The sequence below is a fragment of the Thamnophis sirtalis genome, unplaced genomic scaffold, assembly GCF_051295495.1.
Source record: "Thamnophis sirtalis isolate CommonGarterSnake01/CBP01778 unplaced genomic scaffold, rThaSir2_p1.2 scaffold_12, whole genome shotgun sequence".
NCBI lineage: Eukaryota > Metazoa > Chordata > Lepidosauria > Squamata > Natricidae > Thamnophis > Thamnophis sirtalis.
This window is the reverse complement of record NW_028261392.1, coordinates 13,105,568-13,129,229: the sequence shown is the minus strand read 5'-3', so window position 1 is coordinate 13,129,229 and position 23,662 is coordinate 13,105,568. Positions and strand designations below refer to the sequence as shown.

The 23,662-nt window shown below is 45.7% G+C and overlaps 1 protein-coding gene across 2 annotated transcripts in view; it reads right to left on the bottom strand.

The window, feature by feature from the left end:
* The window catches only part of LMO7 (LIM domain 7), a 194,169-nt gene extending 172,886 nt beyond the window's left edge, over positions 1–21,283 (bottom strand). Inside the window, exon 1 of one of the 2 annotated variants that reach the window (XM_087726758.1) lies at positions 21,220–21,283. In XM_087726758.1, the coding sequence (XP_087582884.1) occupies positions 21,220–21,276 (57 nt within the window). In that variant the 5' untranslated portion in view covers positions 21,277–21,283. The remainder of the gene's footprint in view (positions 1–21,219) is intronic. The other variant, XM_087726757.1, reaches the window with a different exon arrangement.
* Positions 21,284–23,662: the final 2,379 nt, after the last annotated feature.

Below are 23,662 nucleotides of genomic sequence, written 5' to 3'. Positions count from 1 at the left end.
TTTCCTCGGCGGCTTTATCTTGGCACAAAGACTTTCAGGTAGGATGGGGAAAATGTGACCCTTCACACAAAGCCCCATAGAATGAGCAGCCCAGGAAGAGCCAGCTTGTCAACGAGAAGAAACCTCTGAGAAAGAATGAGAGCAGGGGCGAAATCCAGCAGGTTCTGACAAGATCTGGAGAACCGGTAGTGGAAATTTTGAGTAGTTTGGTAAACCGGCAAATACCACCGCTGCCTGGCCCCTGAGTGGGGTGAGAATGGAGATTTTGCAGTATCCTTCCCCTGGAGTGGGGAGGGAATGGAGATTTTGCAGTGTCCTTCTCTTGGAGAATGGTGGGAATGGAGATTTTGCAGTATCCTTCCCCTGGAGTGGGGTAGGAATGGAGATTTTGCAATATCCTTCCCCTGGAGTGGGAGGGAAATGGAGATTTTGCAGTATCCTTCCCCTGGAGTGAGATGGAAATGGAGATTTTGCAGTATCCTTCCCCCAGGAGTGGGGAAGGAATGGAGATTTTGAAGTATCCTTCCTCTGGAGTGTGGTGGGAATGGAGATTTTGCAGTATCCTTCCTCTGGATTGTGGTGGGAATGGAGGTTTTGCAGTATCCTTCCCCTGGAGTGAGATGGAAATGGAGATTTTGCAGTATCCTTCCCCCAGGAGTGGGGAAGGAATGGAGATTTTGAAGTATCCTTCCTCTGGAGTGTGGTGGGAATGGAGATTTTGCAGTATCCTTCCTCTGGAGTGGGAGGGAAATGGAGATTTTGCAGTATCCTTCCTCTGGAGTGAGATGGAAATGGAGATTTTGCAGTATCCTTCCCCCAGGAGTGGGGAAGGAATGGAGATTTTGAAGTATCCTTCCTCTGGAGTGTGGTGGGAATGGAGATTTTGCAGTATCCTTCCTCTGGAGTGTGGTGGGAATGGAGATTTTGCAGTATCCTTCCCCTGGAGTGGGAGGGAAATGGAGATTTTGCAGTATCCTTCCCCTGGAGTGAGATGGAAATGGAGATTTTGCAGTATCCTTCCCCCAGGAGTGGGGAAGGAATGGAGATTTTGAAGTATCCTTCCTCTGGAGTGTGGTGGGAATGGAGATTTGCAGTATCCTTCCTCTGGAGTGTGGTGGGAATGGAGATTTTGCAGTATCCTTCCCCTGGAGTGAGATGGAAATGGAGATTTTGCAGTATCCTTCCCCTGCCACACCCACCAAGCCACGCCCACCGAACCGGTAGTAAATACATTTGAATTTCACCACTGAATGGGAGGTTATGGCTGGGAATAGTTCCATAATCATATGGACCGTTGGTAAAATCTGGAGAAGCTAATCAGAAGCAGCATTACTCCATGTCTCTGCCCCTCCTCCTTCCCATGTGGCACTCCAGCTGTGATGGACTGCAGCTCCATCATTCCCAGCCTATGGAGTTACAGGAATCCTCATCACATCTAGGTGAGGGAGTGTCATTCCAGGCCTTGCAAAGGAAAGCAGAGAAGTCTCTTCATAGAGTGGGAGGGCCTGAGAGCTACATGAGACAGAATAATGGGATAATAGGGTTGGAAGGAACCTTGGAGGTGTTTTAGTCTAACCGTATGCTCAAGAAGGAGACCCTACCCACTTTTCAGACAAATGGCTATCCAATCTCTTCTTAAAAACCTCCAGTGTTTGGAGCTTCCAAAATTTCTGGAGGGAAGCCGTTGATTAATTGTTCTCGTTTAAATAAATTTCTCCTTATTTCTAGGTTGCTTCTCTCTGTGGTTGGTTTCCATCCATTGCTTCTTGTCCTGCCTTCAGGTGCTTTGGAGAATAGTTTGACTCCCTCTTCTTTGGGGCAGCCCCTGTGATATCGGAAGACTGCTATCATGTCTCCCTTAGTCCTTCTTATCATTAAACTAGACATACCCAGTTCTTGCAACTGTTCTTCGTACGTTTTGGCCTCCAATCCCCTAATCATCTTTGTTGCCTTTGAGCCGAGGTAGCGCAGTGGTTAAATGCAGCACTGCAGGCTACTTCAGCTGACTGCAGTTCTGCAGTTCGGCTGTTCAAATCTCACCGGCTCAGGGTTGACTCAGCCTTCCATCCTTCCGAGGTGGGTAAAATGAGGACCCGGATTGTTGTTGGGGGCAATATGCTGACTCTGTAAACCGCTTAGAGAGGGCTGAAAGCCCTATGAAGCGGTATATAAGTCTAACTATTGCTATTGCTATTCTCTGCACTCATTCTAGAGAGGACAATGCACACAAGAGGGGATTGTGGGGATGGGATGAGAAAGCAGCTTGAGCAAAGGGAAGGATCTTAACATTGCCACACTGAGATCCCAGATCCAGTGGGGCTGCAACAGATGTGGAAGAGAGGTGGATGGTCCCTGGCCTGCCGAGTACCAATCAAAACTAGATCAAAGAACACAGCAAATGCCACTTAAATACAGCGTGTATACAGGTAGTCCTTAACGTAGCCACCGCAATTGAGTCCAAAATTGATGTTGCGAAGCGAGACATCTGTTAAGTAAGTTTTGCCTCCATTTTGCAACCTTTCTCGCCACATTTGTTAAGCGAATCACTGCAGCTGTTAAATTAGTGACGCTGCTGCAAGTGAAACGAGATTCCCCATTGACTTAGCTTGTCGGGTGGTCGCAAAAGAGGATCGCGGGACACTGCAACCGTTGTAAATATGAACCAGTTTCCAAGGATCTGAATGTTGATCGTGCGGCTATGGGGAGGCCGCAACCGTCGTAAGTGTAAAAAAGCGGTCGTAAGTCACTTCTTTTTCAGTGGCGTTGTAAGTTCAAACGGTCACTGAGCGAACTGTCGTAAGTCAAGGAGTGCTGTGCTGATGAAGATGATATCTGAAAGCAGTGGGGTTTGTCCCACATTTGTGGATGGTGAAGGAAAGGACCCAGTCTCCCTTTCTGGATTATTTGATGTGAAGTTTCTCTTCCTAGAATTGTGATTTGGCAAAGTTGCAATCGCTGGATGTGTTTTGATATAAGTACAACCCGCCCCAGACAGTTTTCGCCTAACTCCTGTTTTCACCCACCCCGAGACACGAATATCCCCTTGGCAGGGATTTGTACATATCATTTAAGCAGATGTTTAAAGAATCAAGCCAAGAGTAAAACATAGGAACTCTTAAGAAGCCCACCCAGGTTTTACAACAGGGGTGAAATTGCTCGATGGAGATTCTTGTAGGTGAATGGGTTGACCTTCAGATTTTTTTTTCTAAATCAACATCCGAGTTTTCTTCACTCAGCAATCCTGACTGCTCGACACACCATGATCCACTCCCATGATATCCCTCCAGTTGGCCTTGGCTCATAAAATGAGATCAAGCACAGCTTTTCCTAGATTCTTCTATTTTGTCTTGAGCCCCTTCTCAAGGCAGGCTGGACTGGTCAAGCCCAAGAAAGATTTAGGGACAATGGAAAGTTTTTTCAGGCAGAATTAGGAACTCTGTACATCTCTCTCAATCTCTCTTTTTTTATTTGTTTTGTCCTTGAAAGAAAAACAAACTCTGAAAACACAGTAGAGGCCCTTCAGAGGATTTAAGAGGTCCTTAAAGCAAATTCCAGGGAAGTGGTGGCTCAGTGGCTAAGACACTGAGCTTGTCGATCGGAAAGGTCGGCAGTTCAGCAGTTCGAATCTCTAGCACCATGTAATGGAGCGAGCTCCCGTTTTTAAAGCGAATTCCACAAACAGCAGCCTAACGCAGCTAACCTTGACTGCTAACCTTAAGAGCAACTGTGTTTAAAACTTTAAAAGCCATGCTTCCTATATACAGCATTTCTGGCCATCAACATGGGCAACCGGCAATCAAAAGAAAGACGATTAAAGTGCTTGGAGTGTAAAGGAGTGGGAACTCAGGGAAGCCCAACAATTTGCTAAATCCTAACCTGATCATAATCCAAAGTCAAGGCAGACCTCTCCACAGATCAAGGCAGGAGGTTTGTAAATAACCCTGATTAACAATGGTTAATTCCCCTGGTTTGCGGAAGGAGCAGGCAATTTGGGCATGATTTAAAGAAGGTCTTCCATTTGGGTGAGATTTTGGGGGGAAGGAAGGTAGCACTCATCCCCTCCTAGAAAAATGAAATATTCTAGGAAATATTAAAAAGGCAGAATATTATCTTTCCCTGGATGAGAAATGGAGAAACATGTTTTCAGGCAGGAAACAGACTCACTCTTAATTAGCCCCCACCCTCCTCAATAGTCCACAGCAGCTGTCCGCACTTAAGAGATAAAGAGATAGCTAGGTCTATTCATAGGCAAAGGCCCTCACCCAACAAAGGTAGGATTAGCCCTCTACCCACCTCACCACATGGCACCTGGGAAGATTACATCACCCAGCAAGGCTCAACCAAGCCTGGGACTCAGAACTGCCTACAGAGTTGCCCCTGCATGGCCCCATGGAAGTCTGACAACCAATCAGAATACAAGCTCAAATTCAAAAGCCCAGAGAGGGTATAAAGCTCAGGAACTCTCAGCATCTCTTCCCTATTTCTTCTTCTTCACCCAACATCTTCAAGGCATGTGATCCTGTCAACCATTAAAAACCATCTTTCCAAACAGCCGCCATGTTTCCGGTGTCTTTCTCCCCACTTGGAACTGAACCCAGAAGAGCATTTCTTCCAACAGGGGATGGGGTGGAGGTGGGGGGAAATGGGGAGATGGAGTAAGTACATGAAGATGCAGCCACAGTTCTAGGCTACATAAACAGAGGGATAGAATCAAGATCACATGAAGTGTTGATACCACTTTATAATGCCTTGGTAAGGCCACACTTGGAAGACTGCATTCAGTTTTGTAAAAAAGATGTGGAGACTCTAGAAAGAGTGCAGAGAAGAGCAGCAAAGGTGATTAGGGGACTGGAGGCTAAAACATATGAAGAACGGTTGCAGGAACTGGGTATGTCTAGTTTAATGAAAAGAAGGACCAGGGGAGACATGATAGCAGTCTTCCAATATCTCAGGGGTTGCCACAAAGAAGAGAGAGTCAAACTATTCTCCAAAGCACCTGAAGGTAGAACAAGAAGCAATGGGTGGAAACTAATCAGGGAGAGAAGCAACTTATAAAGCCCTACATGGCATCGGACCTGGGTACCTGAGAGACCGCCTCCTGCTGATTACCTCCCAAAGACCGATCAGATCTCACAGGTTAGGTCTTCTCCGGATTCCATCTGCCAGCCAATGTCGGCTAGGGACTCCCCGGGGGAGAGCCTTCTCTGTTGCAGCTCCAGCCCTTTGGAACGACCTCCCCATGGAGATCCGGACCCTTACTACCCTCCCGGCCTACCGCAAAGCCACTAAGTCCTGGCTGCTCCAGCAGGCCGGAGGGCTTTTGAAATACTCAGCCCCACGGTAACTGTGAATGTTGTGTATTTTAAAGTGTTGTTTTGTCTATTTATCCCCTTCCCTTGTTTATTGTAAGCCACCCAGAGTCCTTCGGGAGTGGGCGGCATACAAGACCAATAAACATAAACATAAACATAAACAAACTTAGAACTGAGGAGAAATTTCCTGACAGTTAGAACAATTAATCAGTGGAACAACTTGCCTCCAGAAGTTGTGAATGCCCCAACACTGGAAGTCTTTACGAAGATGTTGGATAGCCATTTGTCTGAAACGGTATAGGGTTTCCTGCCTAGGCAGGGGGTTGGACTAGAAGACCTCCAAGGTCCCTTCCCACTCTGTTATTCTATTCTATTCTAAGATTCTTGCTGGTTGCTAACTAAACAAGCCTCCTGTCTCTGGTCCTCCTGCAATTTTTTTGCAAAAACCATAATACAGAAATGGACGTTTCCGTATTTTCGGCTCGGCCTGCCTGAAAGGAACTGGCTATTTTCAGGTGGTTTGTCTGACATGACAGTAATTTCTTTCAGATTTTTGGATAAACGGCCTCAAACTTTTACTTCTGACATTCACCAGAGGTTGGTTTGGAGGTTTTTTTTTTTTTTTTTGAAAGGCTATATTTTTCTTTCACGCAAACCGCATGGCTTTGGGGCCGTTGCTTAGCAACCATGGCAAAATGATCTTCTACGAAGGGCGGAAAAAAAACACCGTGTAAGAAATGCCTTTTCTTCCAAAATTATTATGTCCCGGACCGATTGCAGACATGATCTCAGCTGCCCCTGGGAGAGAGGGGCGGGGTGGGTGGGAGGCATTGAAACTACCCCATTGCTCACTTTTAACACGGTGCCAGCCATAATGAAGAACCATTGAATGTGCAGGAGGAAAGTCCAGATTCAAAGAGCAGAATCCAGTTGAGGGGACTTTGGGAAACACAACACCCTCGCCGTCTTTTTTAGAGAGTCGAACTGTTGGTGCGGAAAGAAGCTATTTTACAGCAATTCTCTTCAATTCTAGGAGTGAATCTCCAGATGTAGCCATCCTCTTGTTTCACACGGAAAAGCCAGCATTCCTGGTGACCAAGCATCCATCAAAGATTGTCTGAAATTTTGCAACACATTTGACTATTCAGACTTGATTTCTTCCCCCCAAAAGGCTGGGTCACAAGGCCATTTTCCTAAGGAATAGGCTGGGAGGCTACCGGCTCAATAGGCATTTCCCCCACCCCAGACTTTCTACAGCCGTGAAGCTACCAACCCTGAGTGTAGACAGAGAAGCATTTCACTTCCAGCTCATCAGTATTCGCGGCCTCTCGCAATCTAAGCAAGACAGCTTAGAAGCTGGAGAAGACTCCTGCATTGAGTCCCTTGGACTGCAAGGCGATCAAACCGGTCAGTCCTAGAGGAGATCAACCCTGATTGCTCTTTAGAAGGCCAGACCCTGAAGATGAAACTCAAATACTTTGGCCACCTAATGTGAAGGAAGGACTCCCTGGAGAAGAGCCGAGGTGGCGCAGTGGTTAGGGTGCAGTACTGCAGGCCACTTCAGCTGACTGTTATCTGCAGTTCAGCGGTTCTAATCTCACTGGCTCAAGGTTGACTCAGCCTTCCATCCTTCCGAGGTGGGTGAAATGAGGACCCAGACTGTGGGGGCGATATGCTGACTCTGTAAACCGCTTAGAGAGGGCTGAAAGCCCTATGAAGTGGTATATAAGTCTAACTGCTATTGCTATTGCTAATGCTAATGCTGGGAAAGACTGAGGGCAAAAGAAGGAGAGGACGACAGAGAATGAGGTGGCTGGATGGAGTCACTGAAGCAGTTGGCATGACCTTAAATGGACTCCAGGAGATGGTAGAGGACAGGAAGGCCTAGAGGAATATTGTCCATGGGGTCACGGTGGGTCGGACAGGACTTTGCAACTAACAGCAACAAAGCAAAACATCCAAGATATTTGGATATAGGTCAGTGGTGGGCCGCTGCTACTACCAGTTCGGCTGATCTGGGCTGAACCGGGAGCAACCCACCACTGATATGGGTCATCCTTGATGTACCACCACAATCTAGCCCAATTTCTGTTGCTGAGACATTGGTTAAATGAGTTTTGCTCCGTTTTACAACTTTTCTTGCCACACTGGTTAGGGGGAAACCATTGCAGTTGTTAATTTAGTAATCGGGTTGTTAAGCAAATCAATAGCAATAGTAGTTAGACTTATATACCGCTTCATAGGGCTTTCAGCCCTCTCTAAGCGGTTTACAGAGTCAGCATATTGCCCCCAACAACAATCCGGGTCCTCATTTTACCCACCTCGGAAGGATGGAAGGCTGAGTCAACCTTGAGCCTGGTGGGATTTGAACAGCCGAACTGCAGAACTGCAGTCAGCTGAAGTGGCCTGCACTCTAACCACTGCGCCACCTCGGCTCTATCAGATTTCCCACCTCAACTTTGCTTATCAGAAGGTCTCAAAAAGGGGGTCGCCAGTGACCTCAGGGCACTGCAACCGTCCTAAATACGAGTCAGTCGGCAAGCATCTGAATTTGGATCACGTGACCTAGACGGGGACGCCACAATGGTGTGAAAAGTGGTCATAAGTCACTTTGCCCCCCCCCAAGGCCGTTGTAACTTTGAACGGTCACTAAATGAACTGTTGTAAGTTGAGGACTACCTTGTACTACCTGCTCTTTTCAAAAGGCAGCTGGGCTTTCTCTGTTTTTTTCCTTGAAGACGTTTCGCATCTCATCCAAGAAGCTTCTTCGGTTCTGGCTGAAGAAGAACTGAAGAAGCTTCTTGGATGAGGAGAGAAAGGTCTTCAAGGAAAAAACAGAGAAAGACCAGCTGCCTTTTGATAAAGCACCTTTGGGAAAACCAGGACTTGGATGACTGAGAATAGAATATAGAGTAGGGTAGAGCAGTGTTTCCCAACCTTGGCAACTTGAAGATGTCCGGACTTCAACTCCCAGAATTCCCCAGCCAGCATTCGCTGGCTGGGGAATTCTGGGAGTTGAAGTCCGGACATCTTCAAGTTGCTAAGGTTGAGAAACACTGGGGTAGAGTTTAGAGTGGAGTGGAGTGGAGTGGAGTGCAGAGTAGAGTGGTTCCACCACAAATGCGCGAACGACAAAAGCGCGCCTGACTAAACCGCGGTGACAAAACCACGGTGACAAAACCGTGCCAACGAATGAGCGCTGAAGCGCGCCGACAACAGCGCGCCGACAGAAGCGCGCTGTAACCTAACCCTAAAAATAACCCTAAACCTAACCCTAAACCTAACCCTAAACCTTACCTTAACTTAAATCGCGCTTCTATCGGCGCGCTTCTGTCGGCGCGCTGTTGTCGGCGCGCTTTTGACATCGCGGTTTTAGCGCCGCGGTTTTGTCGGTGCGCTTTTGATGTTTGCGCTTTTGTCGGGTCACGGAGTAGAGTAGAGTAGAGTAGAACAGAACAGAACTTGGAGGTCTTCTAGTCCAGCCCCCTGCTTTTGGGCGCATGGAACGCTGTTACTTTCCCACCAAAGTGGTCCCTATTTTTCCACTTGCATTTTTTACGTGCTTTCAAACTGCTAGGTTGGCAGAAGCTGGGACAATTAATGGGAGCTCACTCCGTTACGCGGCGTTAGGGATTGGAAAAGCTGAACTGCCGACCTTTCTCATCGACAAGCTCAGCATCTTCGCCACTGAGCCACCACATCCCACTATCTTTCTTTAGCTGACTCTGATTTGACTCAACAGGACATTTTTCTTTCAATCTCTTCAACAAGTAGTTTAAGTACTTCTGTACTGTGAGGCTGCCGTCACAGGGGGGTGTTTGATCAGATCAAGCCGTCTGGGAATCAAGAGACAATATCCTAATCCCTAAATCTGAAGCGAATTCTTTTCTTGAACAAGTCTACCACAACGGAAACACAAACACTAGAAGGGAGCCATAAGTCTTTCCATGTCTGTTAGTTAAACGCCTCCCTTCTCTCGGTGTGATTTTGGACTTTCCGAGGGAGGGGCTTTGGAAAGCGTTCTTTGGCTTCAAGAAAAGGGGGAAGGTCATAGGTTGGCCAATATCAGGCCATGCCTGGAGCCATGCAAACGTTCTCAGCTGGCAGTTGAATCTTTGGAGATGCTCTGATGGTGGGCCGGTTGGAGCAGAGCCATCTCAACCCACCAACACGACTTCAAAGAGAAAACGGAGATGGCCCAAGATGGACCACTTTTTTGAGATGTTAAAGGCACAAAAGGTCATTTGGTTTCTTTCCAAATGATCTGAGAGAAATGTTGGGGAAGACAAAGACTAAAGCCTATGTGCTCACCTGTCTATGGAGATTCTCTACTATTCTCTTCTCTTCTACTTTATTATACTATACTATATACTCTGCTCTATACTCAATACCCTACCCTATTCTATATTCTCTATTCTCTCTCCCCCCCTCCTGATACCTATTCCTATTCCTTTCTATTCTATTCTATTCTATTCTACTCTACTATTCTCTATACTCAATACCCTACCCTATATTCTCTATTCTCTCTCCCCCTTCATGATACCTATTCCTATTCTATTCTATTCTACTCTATTCTACTATACTATTCTCTATACTCTACTCTATACTCAATACCCTACCCTACGCTATATTCTCTATTCTCTCTCCCCCCTCATAATACCTATTCCTATTCCTTTCTATTCTATTCTACTCTACTCTATTCCAATATGCTATTCTCTATACTCTACTCTATACACAATACCCTACCCTACTCTATACTCTCTATTCTCTCTCCCCCTCTCCCGATACCTATTCCTATTCCTTTCTATTCTATTCTATTCTATTCTATTCTATTCTACTCTCTTCTACTATACTATTCTCTATACTCTACTCTATACTCAATACCCTACCCTATGCTATATTCTCTATTCTCTCTCCCCCGATACCTAATCCTATTCCTTTCTATTCTATTCTACTCTACTCTACTATATTCTACTATACTATTCTCTATACTCTACTCTATACTCAATATCCTATCCTACCCTACTCTATATTCTATATTCTATTCTCCATTTGCTATTCACTCTACTCTACTCCATTCCATTCTATTCTATTTTCTATTCCTATTCTATTCTCTTCATCTTTATTGTAACTACTCCTGCAGTCAACTCTTGCCATTACATCTAAACATTGCAATGTTTAGAGTCAAAAATGTGTTTCCTACTCTCAGCTCCGGGACGGGAATTCTCTCCACTTCTTTTTCTTTAAACTCACATGCTTATGTTTTACTTTTCCCGTTTCAAAGGGCCCTGCCATCCCTTGTCTGCATTATAGGCCGTGGAAAAGAGGGATCGTGGTAGAGGCCCATTTCCAGAATGTGTTATCCATCAAGGAGACTCATGGTTTAGATTCTAGCCTTAAAATACATTTTCTTCAAGTATCAAGGCTATCAACTTACACAAACTGCTCCGGGTTGAAAGGATTACAATAAACATTGGAAATGTGGCCGCGGCGAGGCAGACAATTTAAAGCAGGGCCTGTATAAAAATAATTCTTGCTTCAGCACACACAGGCATCTCTAGTGCTATTTCACTCCGTCACTTCGTTTTTTTGCTTTATACTTAGAGAATGTTAAGTTTGAAACAGAAGATTAAAGTGACCAGTAAAATAGGCATAGCAATCTTTCCACGAGGGAAAAAGTCTAGGGGGGGGGGTGAGAAATATCTTCTTACAGATGTTTTCACTGCTGGTTAAGGAGTGTTTGACAGATGCAACAGTCTCTGCCATGGGCTGGGGGCAACAGAGGAAAGGAGAAGCCCCCCCCTCCCCTCAAATGTCAGGGCTCTGCTGGAGGTGGGGAGATCTTTTGCCAGAATGATTCCTAACCAGGTAGCCACTCTTCCAGGGAACCAGTTTGTAAACCATTTAGGAAACCAAGACCAACATCAATCGCAATAGCACTTAGACTTATATACCCCTTCACAGTGCTTTTACAGCCCTCTCTAAGCGGTTTGCAGAGTCAGCCTATTGCCCCCAATAATCTAGGTCCTCATTTTGCCAATCTTGGAAGGATGGAAAGCAGAGTCAACCTTGAGCTGGTCAGGATCGAACTCCTGGCAGTGAGCAGAGTCAGCCTGCAACTCTGCATTCTAACCACCGAGCTACCACAGCCCATTCCAAATGGCTTTGTATTTTCATTATTATTATTTAATCAATACCCTTTAATCTTAACAAATTGTCATTCTGTCTGTAATGTTTTGATCTATGCAATGATAGTGCCCAGGAGCATTTAGGTGTCCAACTTCTTAGCCGTGGTAGGGCAGTGGTTAGAATGCAGTATTGTAAGCTAACTCTGGCCACAGCCAAGAGTTCAACCCTGACCGGCTCAAGGTTGACTCAGCCTTCCGTCCTTCCAACACATTTGCCCCCAACCATCTGGGTCCTTATTTTACTGACCTCAGAAGGATGGAAAACTGAGTCAACCTTGAGCTGGTCAGGATCAAACTCCTGGCAGTGGGCAGAGTCGAACTGCAACACTGCATTCTAACCACTGCAGCACCATGGCTCAGAGCAATTAAATGCAAAGTAACTGGCACCCAGAGCCAACTTTTCGAAGGAAGATATCTGCCCCTTACTTTGTAGTTGAGTTTTGCATTACATTCAGCTTCGGGACACTTTTTTCAATTAGAGCCCCGAAGACACAACCCCCAGGAGATCTTAAGGAACATTATAGGAAAGGAGTAGACAACGATGAGAATATATGAACAAAACTCCACATTGGTGACAGGAAGGGCATCCGGCCATTGAACACTCTGTTGGCTCCATTCAGTTGCCCAGACTCCACCCCACAAGGGATTATGGGATCGTTAAAAAAAGATGACGGTGATGATCAGTATCTCTATGTTTCATTTGCTTCCCTCATCGAGATCCATTTTAAAATTCTTGGGCATTCCCACTGCCATCCCACGTTACTTTCTCCAAAAGCATTAATGCACGGAGAAAGTCCCAGGACGAAGGGTCTGAAGGCCTTTTCCTTTTAAGAAAAGAGTTCGTTATCTCAGAATTGTAGGGTCTTTGGTACTTTCTGAGTTTAATTATTTTCCTGCTGGCGTTTCATTACCCAAAGTAGCTAGCACTGATGATGTTGCCTAGTTGGGTTAAAGAAATGTCTGCAATAAAACAACTAAGCTCAGAGAGCACCATGGATCCCACAGTCTGTCCTACTTTCTTCCTCCTCCTCCTCCTCCTCCTCCTCCTCCTCCTCCTCCTCCTCCCCCTCCTCCTCCCCCTCCCCCTCCTCCTCCTCTCTTTCTTCCAAACTCTACTCCCTTCTAGCACTGATGATGTTACCTAGTTAGGGTAATGCAATGTCTGCACGAAAACAACCAAGCTCAGAGATCACCAAGGACCCCATCATTTCTACTACTACTACTACTGCTACTACTACTCTTGTCATCTTCTTCCTCCTCTTCTTCCTCCTCCTCCTCCTCCTTCCTGCAAACCCTACTACTTTCTAGCATGTTATTGTTGTTGTTGAGCACCAAGGACCTCGCTGCTGCTACTACTACTGCTACTAGTAGTAGTAGTACTACAATACTCTTCTTCTCCTCTTCTTGTCTTCTTCTTCCTCCTCTTCCTTTTTCCTGCAAACTCTATTCCGTTCTAGCATATTACTGTTGTTGTTGAACACCAAGGACCCCACTACTACTACTACTACTACTACTACTACTACTACTACTACTACTACACTTTTTTTTTCTTCTTCTTCTTCTTCTTCCTCCTCCTCCTCCTCTTCCCTCCAAACTCTACTCCCTTCTAGCACTGATGATGTTACCTAGTTAGGGTAATGCAATGTCTGCAAGAAAACAACCAAGCTCAGAGATCACCAAGGACCCCATCATTTTACTACTACTACTACTGCTACTACTACTCTTGTCATCTTCTTCCTCCTCTTCTTCCTCCTCCTCCTCCTTCCTGTAAACCCTACTACTTTCTAGCATGTTATTGTTGTTGTTGAGCACCAAGGACCTCGCTGCTGCTACTACTACTGCTACTCCTAGTAGTAGTACTACAATACTCTTCTTCTTCTCCTCCTTTTCTTGTCTTCTTCTTCCTCCTCTTCCTCTTTCCTGCAAACCCTACTCCCTTCTAGCATGTTACTGTTGTTGTTGAGCACCAAGGACCCCACTACTACTACTACTACTACTACTACTACTACTACTACCATACTTTCTTCTTCTTCTTCTTCTTCTTCTTCTTCTTCTTCTTCTTCTTCTTCTTCCTCCTCCTCCTCCTCCTCCTCCTCCTCCTCCTCCTCCTCCTCCTCCTCCTCCTCCTCCTCTTTCCTGCAAACCCTAGTCCCTTCTAGCAGTGATTATGTTACCTAGTTAGGCTAATGAAACATTTTCAAGCAAACCATCAAGTTCACAGACCACTCATAGTCCTCTTCTTCTTCCTCTTCATCTTCTTCCTCCTCTTTCCTCCAAACTCTACTCCCTTCTAGCACTGATGATGTTACCTAGTTAGGGTAATGAAACGTCTGCAAGAAAACAACTAAGCTCAGAGATCACCAAGGACCCCATCGTTTCAACCCGGAGCTGCAAATCTTCTCCTTTAAGGAGAAAATTGCAGAACGTGGCGTGAGGCACAGCAGTCAGTCTGTGGTGACTTCTATAAGATGGGGAAAGATTTAAGAAGAATAAGCCTATTAAGCGGCATTAGCCGTGATGGGTAAATCAATCCTTTAAAACTGAAGCGAAGTTTGTATTAGCAGGAAAAACAAGGAGAGAGTTTTATACTGAGATATCCAATTAGATGCTCTCCGAAAGAAGAGTTGATTTTCATTACTGGCTGATTTGTGAGACAACTGTTAAATTTCAATAAGTTTAACAAAGTGCCAGCCTGAAGCGAGTGTGAGAAACTGTTCTTTATCACTTGCTTGGAAGACATTCCTCTCTGGCAATCCTTTCAGAACAACTGCAGAATCACCCAAGGCAAGCTTTGCATTTGGCAGATTACTGACCAACGTGTGGGACCAACGTGGAATAAGCTGCAGGAAGTTAAAACCCAGCCCTCTGCTAGAAAAAAATGAAATATCCTGGGATATATTAAGAAGGCAGAGTATTATATTTCCCTGGATAAGAAATGGAGAGGAACGTTTTAGGCAGGAAACAGGCTCACTCTTAATAGCCCCCACCTTTGTCAATGGGCCATTGAAACGCCTGAGCCAGTCTATTCTACATAGCAAAGATCTCCCCCTTCGGCTCCAGGGTGATGGGATTAAGGCAAGATAGCATTAGCCCTTTACCCATCTCACCACGGGGCACCTAGGAACACAACCAAGCTTGGGACTCAAAAGACGCAACAACGTACAACGTTAGCTGACACACACACACACACCGCCCTTGGGAGCCTGACAACCAATCAGAATACATTTCTTACACAGGAACAGGAAACAGAGAGGTGGGGCCGAACAAAAAGTATAAAAAACTCAGGAACTCTCAGCAAGCCTCTTCGTTTCTTTTTCTTCCCTCTACTTCAGTGGTAGTCAACCTGATCCCCTACCGCCTACTAGTGGGCGTTCCAGCTTTCATGATGGGCAGTAGGGGTTTACTGTAACTCTGCCTCCATGTTTCCGGTGTCTTTTCCCCCCACTTGGAACTGAACCCAGAAGGACATTTCTTCCAACAAAGCCTTGCTACAAAGCTCCAAGTCAACTAACTACCCTGATGTAGGCCAGTGAGACTTGGACTGTATACAGGAGGCCCGCTAGGCAATTGAACCACTTCCACACGTAGAATTCTGAGGCTCCGGTGGCAGGACAAGATGCCAGGCACAGAACTCCTCTCCAGAGCAAGCCTGCCATCAATTCACACCCTGCTGATGACAACCCAGACGCATTGGGCAGGCCATGTTGCAAGGATGCCAGACCATCGCATCCCCAAACATCTCTTCTAGGGTGAGCTGTCTGTCAGGCCTGCAGTCATATTCCTTTTGGATCTTTGGCCTGCCATATTTTCTATTCTCCTACTATGCCTTTTCTCTGGTGGGAAAACGGGAGGGGGGAATTGTACGGAGTTAGATGCTATGCAGCCAAAACAAAATTCCTTTCTAGAAAGCCAAGGTCATCCTTTGTCTCTGCACCTCTGCACCTGACCGGAACTGGATGGACTAGAACTGGAACTACTAGCATGGCAGTGGAAGATTGGACCATGTGATAGGCTTGTGGTATGAGTGCAAGATCATGAACTTTCAATTGGGTGGGGGGAAATCGGGAAACTTTCTGTTCAGGTTTTTCCAGAGGTGCCAACATGGCTCTCTTAATAAATTGGAACTCTAAGCAATACTTTGCCTTGGACTCTGATTTAATTTGGGATGCTATTTGGAACCCTGACACTGTCTGAAGGAAAACGGTCGCACGGGGGGACAAAGGAAGCGATACAAAGGCACATTGAAAGCCTCCTGCAAGTTCCTGTATATGACACCACCTCTTGGGAAACACTGGCACAAAATCGATCAACATGGCACATGCTGATCCACCCAGACTGCCAGACATCTGAGGACAGAAGGACAACTACAGCGCAAGAGAAGCAAGCACTCCACAAAGCCAGAGCTGCAAATGCTGCAACAGTGGTGCCCATAGATGTCTGCTCGACGTGTGGCAGAATATTTCATGCCCCCTATAGGCCTTACCAGCCACCTGTGGACACATCGTGGACAGCCCACAACCTGTTAGATGTCCAAGTCCTCATCGAACACAATGGATGAACAACAAGAACCTTTGAGAAGTTCTAGCTCAGCTTCCCCTGCATCACTAAGATGATTAAAAGCATGGAGGCTAACATATATGAAGAACTGGTGCAGGATTTGGGGTCTGACTAGTCTAGAGAAAAGAAGGACCAGGGTTGAGATTATAGGAGCCTTCCAGTATTTGAGGGGCTGCCACAAAGAAGAGTGGATCAACTTATTTTCCAAAGCACCAGAAAGCCAGGCAAGGAACAATGGATGGAAACTAATCAAGGAGCGAAGCAACCTGGAATTAAGGAGAAACTTCCTAACAGTGAGAACAATTAACCAGTGGAACAGAAGTTGCCTTCAGAAGTTGTGGGTGCTCCATCACTGGAAGCTTTTAAGAAGAGACTGGGTAGTCACTGGTGTGAAATGGTATAGGGCCTCCTATTTGAGCAGAGGGTTGGGCTAGAAGTCCTCCAAGGTCCCTTCCAACTCTATTCTGATTCCTAACCGTGAGAATAATCAATCAGCAAAACAACTTGCCTTCAGAAGTTGCATTGTTTATTAATAATAAATATTAATAATAGAATTAAACAAGTAATTAGATAATGAAAGACTATATTTTAATAAAAGCATGTGTATTAATAGTAGAATTACATGGATTGGATGAATGGAAGAAATATAAATAGATCTACCCTATGTGTTTAAATGATATTGTGATTGATATTAGAATTGTATGTTGAAACACTGAACAATGAAAGAATGAAGGATGGAAACTTTAATACATACAGATGTAAAGAGTTAAATAAGGGAAATATGAATAATAAAGCAGTTGAAAAATGGAAGAGAGAAAAGAATCATCTTTGAATACTATGGTGACATGAGAAATAATAATAAATAAATAATAGTTAAAATAATAGAAATAAGGGGAACAACAATATACATATTTTAACAAAGCAAGATCTATGTAACAATAAGAGGAAGATTTAGAAATTGAATGGCGGAAGTATTAGATATGTTTAAACAATATGGAATGAAAATGAAACATAATAACTGAGTAATAATATTATGTTTATGTGTACTAAAATGCATGACACCTGGTATCACACTGTCCATGCATTGATAAGCAATATAAAATAAAAAACTTGACAAAGTTTTTTGGCTGCTTAACATGTTCAGACAAAGCATTTTGCCTGCTTAACATGTTCAGACAACGTTTTTTGACTGCTTAACATGTTCAGACAAAGTTTTTTTGGCTGCTTAACATGTTCAGACAAAGTTTTTTGGCTGCTTAACATGTTCAGACAAAGTTTTTTGGTTACTTAACATGTTCAGACATCGTTTAGGCTCTTCCAATACTTGAGGAGCTGATGCAAAGAAGAGGGGTTCAACCTATTTTCCAAACCATCTGAAGGCAGAACAAGGAGCAATGGATGGAAACTAATCAAGGATGAAGCAACTTAGAACTAAGGAGAAACTTCCTAACAGTGAGAACAATTAACCAGCGTAAGAGCTTGCCTTCAGAAGTTGTGGGAGCTCCATCACTGGAGGCTTTTAAGAAAAGATTGGAGAGTCACTTGTCTGAAATGGTACAGGTTCTCCTGTTTTGAGCAGGGGGGGCTGGACTAGAAGATCTCCAAGGTCCCTTCCAGCTTGACTCTGATTCAGTCCTGTTTCCCACATTCTGTGACTTGCAGTCCCAGCAGATGTTAGATTACAGGAGAGCCATTTAAGAAAAGTTGGCCCCAACAAGAATCCAGGGGCAGTTTAAGAGCAGAAGGATGGGGTTTCCCCTCCCAGGAGCCTTGGGAAATGCCTTCCTTTGTCAAGGAAAGTTTTCACCTCGGGCCAAAACATTATCCAGGAAGCTGCCATTTCCTCTTGGAAATGCTGGCCCTGATTGGAATTTAATGGTGCAGTCTGGTTCTCAGCACACCTGGGGTGGCGGCAGCAACTGTAAGAAGCCTGGATCTGCGCTTCCCAGCCAGAGGAAAATATCTTCAGATATATATATATATATATATATATATATATATATATATATATATATATATATATATATATATATATATATATATATATATATATATATATATATATATATATATATATATATATATATATATATATATATATATATATATATATATATATATATATATATATATATATATATATATATATACACACACACACACACACACACACACTAGTCTCCCTTTATTTATTTATCAGCACAAATAAAAAACACAGTTTAAAGTTGTGACTTTAAATATATACCTCTCACCCTGGCTGGCTGATAAGGAGTCGAGCTCTGTAGCTCAATGGTTAACACATCTGCCTAAGAGGCAAAAGAGCACAGGTTCGATTCCCAACATGGGTAAGGCTAGCTGATGAGAGCTAAATAGCTTGAAATAGATCTATACTAGTCTCTCTATACTAGTTTATTTATCAGCATAAATATAACAAATGTAACAAAAAGGCAACAGTAAAAAATATTGGGTTTCTGTGGATGGTCTCTTGTGACGAGCCGAAGACAGAGAGTGGAAGTGTGACCTTCCTCCCATATTTGGGCATACCAGGGGTTGTGACTTTATATATATATACACACACACACACACACACACACATACATACATACATATACATACATACATACATACATACATACATACATACATACATACATATATATATATATGTCAGAGTCTGACAAACTGCAGTCTGTAAATTCCAAAGTTTGTGCTAATCTTGTTCAAGGCTTAGCGGGACGAGACTAGAAGCCTGATGACATCGCGTTCAAAGAAAGCCCAAAGACCACAAGGCCTGTGGAGAAATGGAAGCCATTTGCTTCGCTCAAACTGAACCCCTTGTTAATCAGGCGGCCTTGAGAACTCCTCCCAATTCCCAAAGGATCAAGCATCAATGGCAGGTGTCAATCCGTCACGTCAACAGGATAACCTGTTGGGGCTGGGTTATCTCAGATATCGTCTCTTCCAGTTACATCCACCCTACCCATTAGAACAAGGAGGCAAGGAATGTTGGGGTGAGGTCTCATCTCCATTCCCCCACTATCCTATCAGAACCGAAGAAGCTTCCTGGATGAGAAGCAAAATATCTTTAAAAGAATAAAAAAAAGGTCCACTTGCTTCCTGAAAAAGCACCTTTGGGACATCCATGATCTGGATGACTGAGAATCTCTACAGATGTTTCGCTATACAATTTGGGATGAAGACCCTTTGAAGGGTCTTCCAGTGTCGACTGGTGACTACCCAGAGGAGAGCCTTCTCTGTGGCTGCTCCGACCCTTTGGAACGAACTCCCCGTGGAGATTCGAACCCTCACCACCCTCCAGGCCTTCCGCAAAGCCATTAAAACCTGGCTGTTCCGACAGGCCTGGGGCTAAAGAGCTGTTGCCCCCGTCTTGAATGGTATGACTGTTGTGTGTTTTTAAATTATGTACTGTTATGTATCGTTTATTTTTTAATTTTTGTCTGTACCCCCCCCCCCTTCCCTGATTTGATTTGTTAGCCGCCCTGAGTCCCCTTCGGGGGAAAAGGGCGGCATATAAATATAATAAATGAAATGAAATGAAATGAAATGAATGGTGTGGGATTTCCAGAGGGGAAAAATTGCAGACTACAGAAACCAGGAGCACTACTCAGATGTCTGAGGACACAGATAAAACCTCCAAGTGGCCTCAACGACCCTCTAAAAATGATGCAAATGACCAGCTATCTGCAAGGAATATAAATCTTTCTGTTCTCCTGGAATAAATCTAAATTATGTAAATAAATAAATGAACTTTGTTGGGGAGATTTCGGGGCAGGGGCTAAAAGGCCAGCATCTTGAGGCAGCCTCAAGGTAGCTACTACTGGTATCAGCCCTGCCCCATCCCTTCCCTCCGGCTCTTTATTGCTCAGCCAAGAAAAGTGGAGCCTTTCCGGGCAAACGCACTGGAGGCACATCAATGCCACCCCCTCCTAATCATCCTCAGCACTTTATAGGCTTTGTGCCATCACAGGGTGACAAGATGCACTACCTGACACTGTGGTTTCTTCCCAAAACCTCCAAAACTTCGTGACCCGTCAAAACCGCGCTCGACTAAACCGCGCCTGATTAAACTGCGTCACTGACGTCATCAACAGGGCGACAACAGCCAGCGCGGAGAAAGAAGGGCACTTTAAATAGCGCTTTGAAAGCAAGCCGATTCAACTTAAGGTAAGGGTTAGGTTTAGGGTTAGGTTAAGGGTTAGGGTTAGGTTTAGGTTAAGGGTTAGGGTTAGGTTTAGGATTAGGGGTTAATTTTAGGTTTAGGGTTTACAGCGTGCTTCTGTCTCCGCGCTGTTGTCACCCTGTTGATGTCAGCGACGCGGTTTTGTCGGACGCGGTTTAGTCGAGCGCGGTTTTGTGGTGGAACCCAAAACTTAGTCGAGCGCGGTTTTGTGGTGGAACCCAAAACTTTAACCTTAGACAGTCTACTGTCGACCTCACCCCATTCCTAAGAGGTGCGTAAGGGGCATGCATAATTGGACCAGCGTGCGTACCGTCCCTGTCCTAATATTCCCTTGTATTTGTATCTATTTCATGTATTCATAATCATGTCTATACTCCTATCCGTTATCTAATTCACACTTGACGGAATAAAATAAATAAATGAAGATGCTCCTGGCTACAAAGAAGGATCTTTGTTCACCATTGTCTGTTCTCTGGGAACTGGGGGGGTGGGGGGTGTCTTCGCTAAGGTACCCCAGACTCGAAGTTTAGGTGGGGGTTTTGGGTGGGTTACAAGAGGCTTTCCGGGAGAGAGCGCAACTCACTGCTTACTCCTCTCTCCAACAAGGAGGCTCCCAAAGGGAAAGAGCCACTCATGGGCTTCCCCCATTCCCCCAGGGACAGCTTTCCACCCAAGACGCCTCCGTCGTCCTTCCCCATCCTGAACGGGGCAAGAAAGGCTGCCTGCACAGAGCTACTCGGAGGTTGCTCCGGGGAGGCGAGCCCACAGCCCAGGACTCCCACGAAGAGGGGCACCCCTTCGCACAGACAAGGTTTAAAAGTCCCCGGTGGGGAGATAAAACGGGAAACCGGGCACACACGTCGAAGTCAGCATCCTCCCCTCCGACAACCAAGGGGGGGGAAGCTCCCCGAGTCCCGTTTGTTGCGCTGCGTCCAAGGTGCCTCCCTGGGCGTCTTCTTACCTCGACCCACCGACGGGCTTCGACGAAAGCTGCACGGCCGTCCTCTCTGCCGTCCATGGCCGAGCCTGCCGGGTTGAGAAGCGGAGAGAGAGAGAGAGAGAGCGGAGCTGCAGGTTCGCGCGTGGGACCTCCAAAGTGTGGCGGGGGAGACGCCGGACTGGTGAAGCTGCAAGCCGGGGAGACCCCCGTCCGCCCGTCCGCCTCGACGTCCGGTTGCAGAGAACAAGCAGGCAGCCTTCGGCGTCCCAGCCAACCAGCCAGCGCTCCGCTTCGAGCCAAGCCGGCAGCGCCGAGTGAGCCCGAGCCTGACTGCTTGCGTGCTTGTCTCGCCGGCTCCGCCCCGCCCCGTCCCCGGATCGCAGGGGTGGGGTGGGGTGGGGGGAGAGCATCCAGGCGCACCTCCGCCGGCCTCCGTCCCGCGGCTGCTTCCACCTGGCGGCAGGTGAGGGCGAGGCAGCCGCTTGCCCGTTGCGGCCGCGCCCTCTCCCGGCGGGACGGTGGGGCTTGGGGGAGTTAAAGATACCGATGGACAGAGTTGGAAGGGACCTTGTAGGTCATCTAGCCCAACCCCTTACTCTAGCAGGAGACCCTACCAGAGGCCTTCAAACTTGGCAACTTTAAGGCTTGTGGACCTCAACTCCCAGAATTCTCCAGCCAGCTCTGCTGGCTGGAGAATTCTGGGAGTTGAGGTCCACAAGCCTTAAAGTTGCCAAGTTTGGGGGTCCCTACTCTACACCATATCATAGATGGCAGTCCAAACTCTTCTTAAAAACGTCCAGTGTTGGAGCGTTCAACCACTTCTGGAGGCAAGTCGTTCCTCTGTTTAATTGTTCTCAAGGTCAGGAGATTTCTCCTTAGTTCCAGGTTGCTTCCCTCCCCTTCATTAATTTCCATCTATTGCTTCTTGCCCTGCCTTCAGGTGCTTTGGAGAATAGGTTGACCTGTTCTTCTTTGGGGCAGCCCCTCAGATATTGGAACACTGCTATCCGGGTCTTCTTCTGGGAACCCCTCCCCCTTAACCACTTTGCCATTCTGAGTGTCCAATAACCTTCCATTTCATGCAGCCAAGCCAAGCCAAGCTAGGCCGATCTCATGCTGGAGCGTGTGGGTTGGACTAGAAGACCTCCCAGGTCCCTCCCAACCCTGTTATTCTGTTTCTAAGTTTTTATGGCCTGACATCTTCCCAAAACCTTGTGTACTCGGTCGGGACAGGAATCCTGGTTTGTTTAGGGAAGATTGATTATGCTGTTGGTTTGATATTCAAAGACATTTCAGATTGATTGATTGATTAGAATAGAATAATAAAGGTGGAAGGGACCTTGGAGGTCTTCTAGTCCAACCTCCTACTGAAGCAGTAAACCCTATACTATTTCAAGGAAATGGGTGTCTTAAAAACTTCCACTGTTGGAGAATTTACAATTTCTGGAGGCAAGTTGTTCCACTGGTTAATTGTTCCCACTCTCAGGAAATTCCTCCTTAGTTCTAAGTTGCTTCTCTCCTTGATGAGTTTTCACCCATTGCTTCTTGTCCTGCCTCCAGGTGCTTTGGAGAATTGCTTGACTCTCTCTTCTTTGTGGCAGCCCCTGAGATATTGGTTTGTTTGTTTGTTTGATTCTTTCATACATGCATAATACACATGCAACGCATAAAGGAGAATATTCAGAGTTGAAATGTGGGATCTCCGGTGTTATAACCTAGTTTGTGTAATGAAATGCCGGCAAGAACACAACCAAGCTCTTGAGAGCACCAAGCACCCCTCACCTACAACACAAGGCAACAAACATATCCATTACACCTTCCTCTTCCTGTTGTACCCACAACCACCCCGTGAAATGAGTTGGGCTGAGAAGAATTGGACTGACCCAAGATCACCTAGCTGAGTTTCATGTCTAAGGTGGGACTAGAACTGACATCTCCTGGTTTCTGGTGTAGTGCTGTGGGAAGTTATCACCCAGCCCTCGCCCAGAAAAATGAAATATCCTAGGAAATATTGAAAAGGCAGAATATTTCTCTGGATGTGAGAACAAAGAAACATGTTTTAAAAGACAGAATAGCTGCCTGTAGCTTCCTGCCCATCCCCACTGTTAATGGGCCATTAAGAAGGCCAAGCTAGTCCCCTTTACATAATAAAGACTTCTCCACTGCAGCCCAGGGGGGATGGGAGTAAAGGCATGATAATATTGGCCCTTTACTTAACTGACCACATGGCAACTGAGAACTCATCCATACCTGGATTCAAAACACAGCCTAGAGAGTAGCCCCTGCATGGCCCCATGGGAGTCTGACAACCAATCAGAATACATTTTTTACACAGGAACAGGAAACAGAGAGGTGGGACTAAACAGGGTATAAAAAGCCTAGCAAGCCCCTCCCTCGGCCCTTCTCTTCTTCTCCAGCAACATTGAAGCATGTGATCACCTTTTCTGTTCAGGGCTCAAGCCAT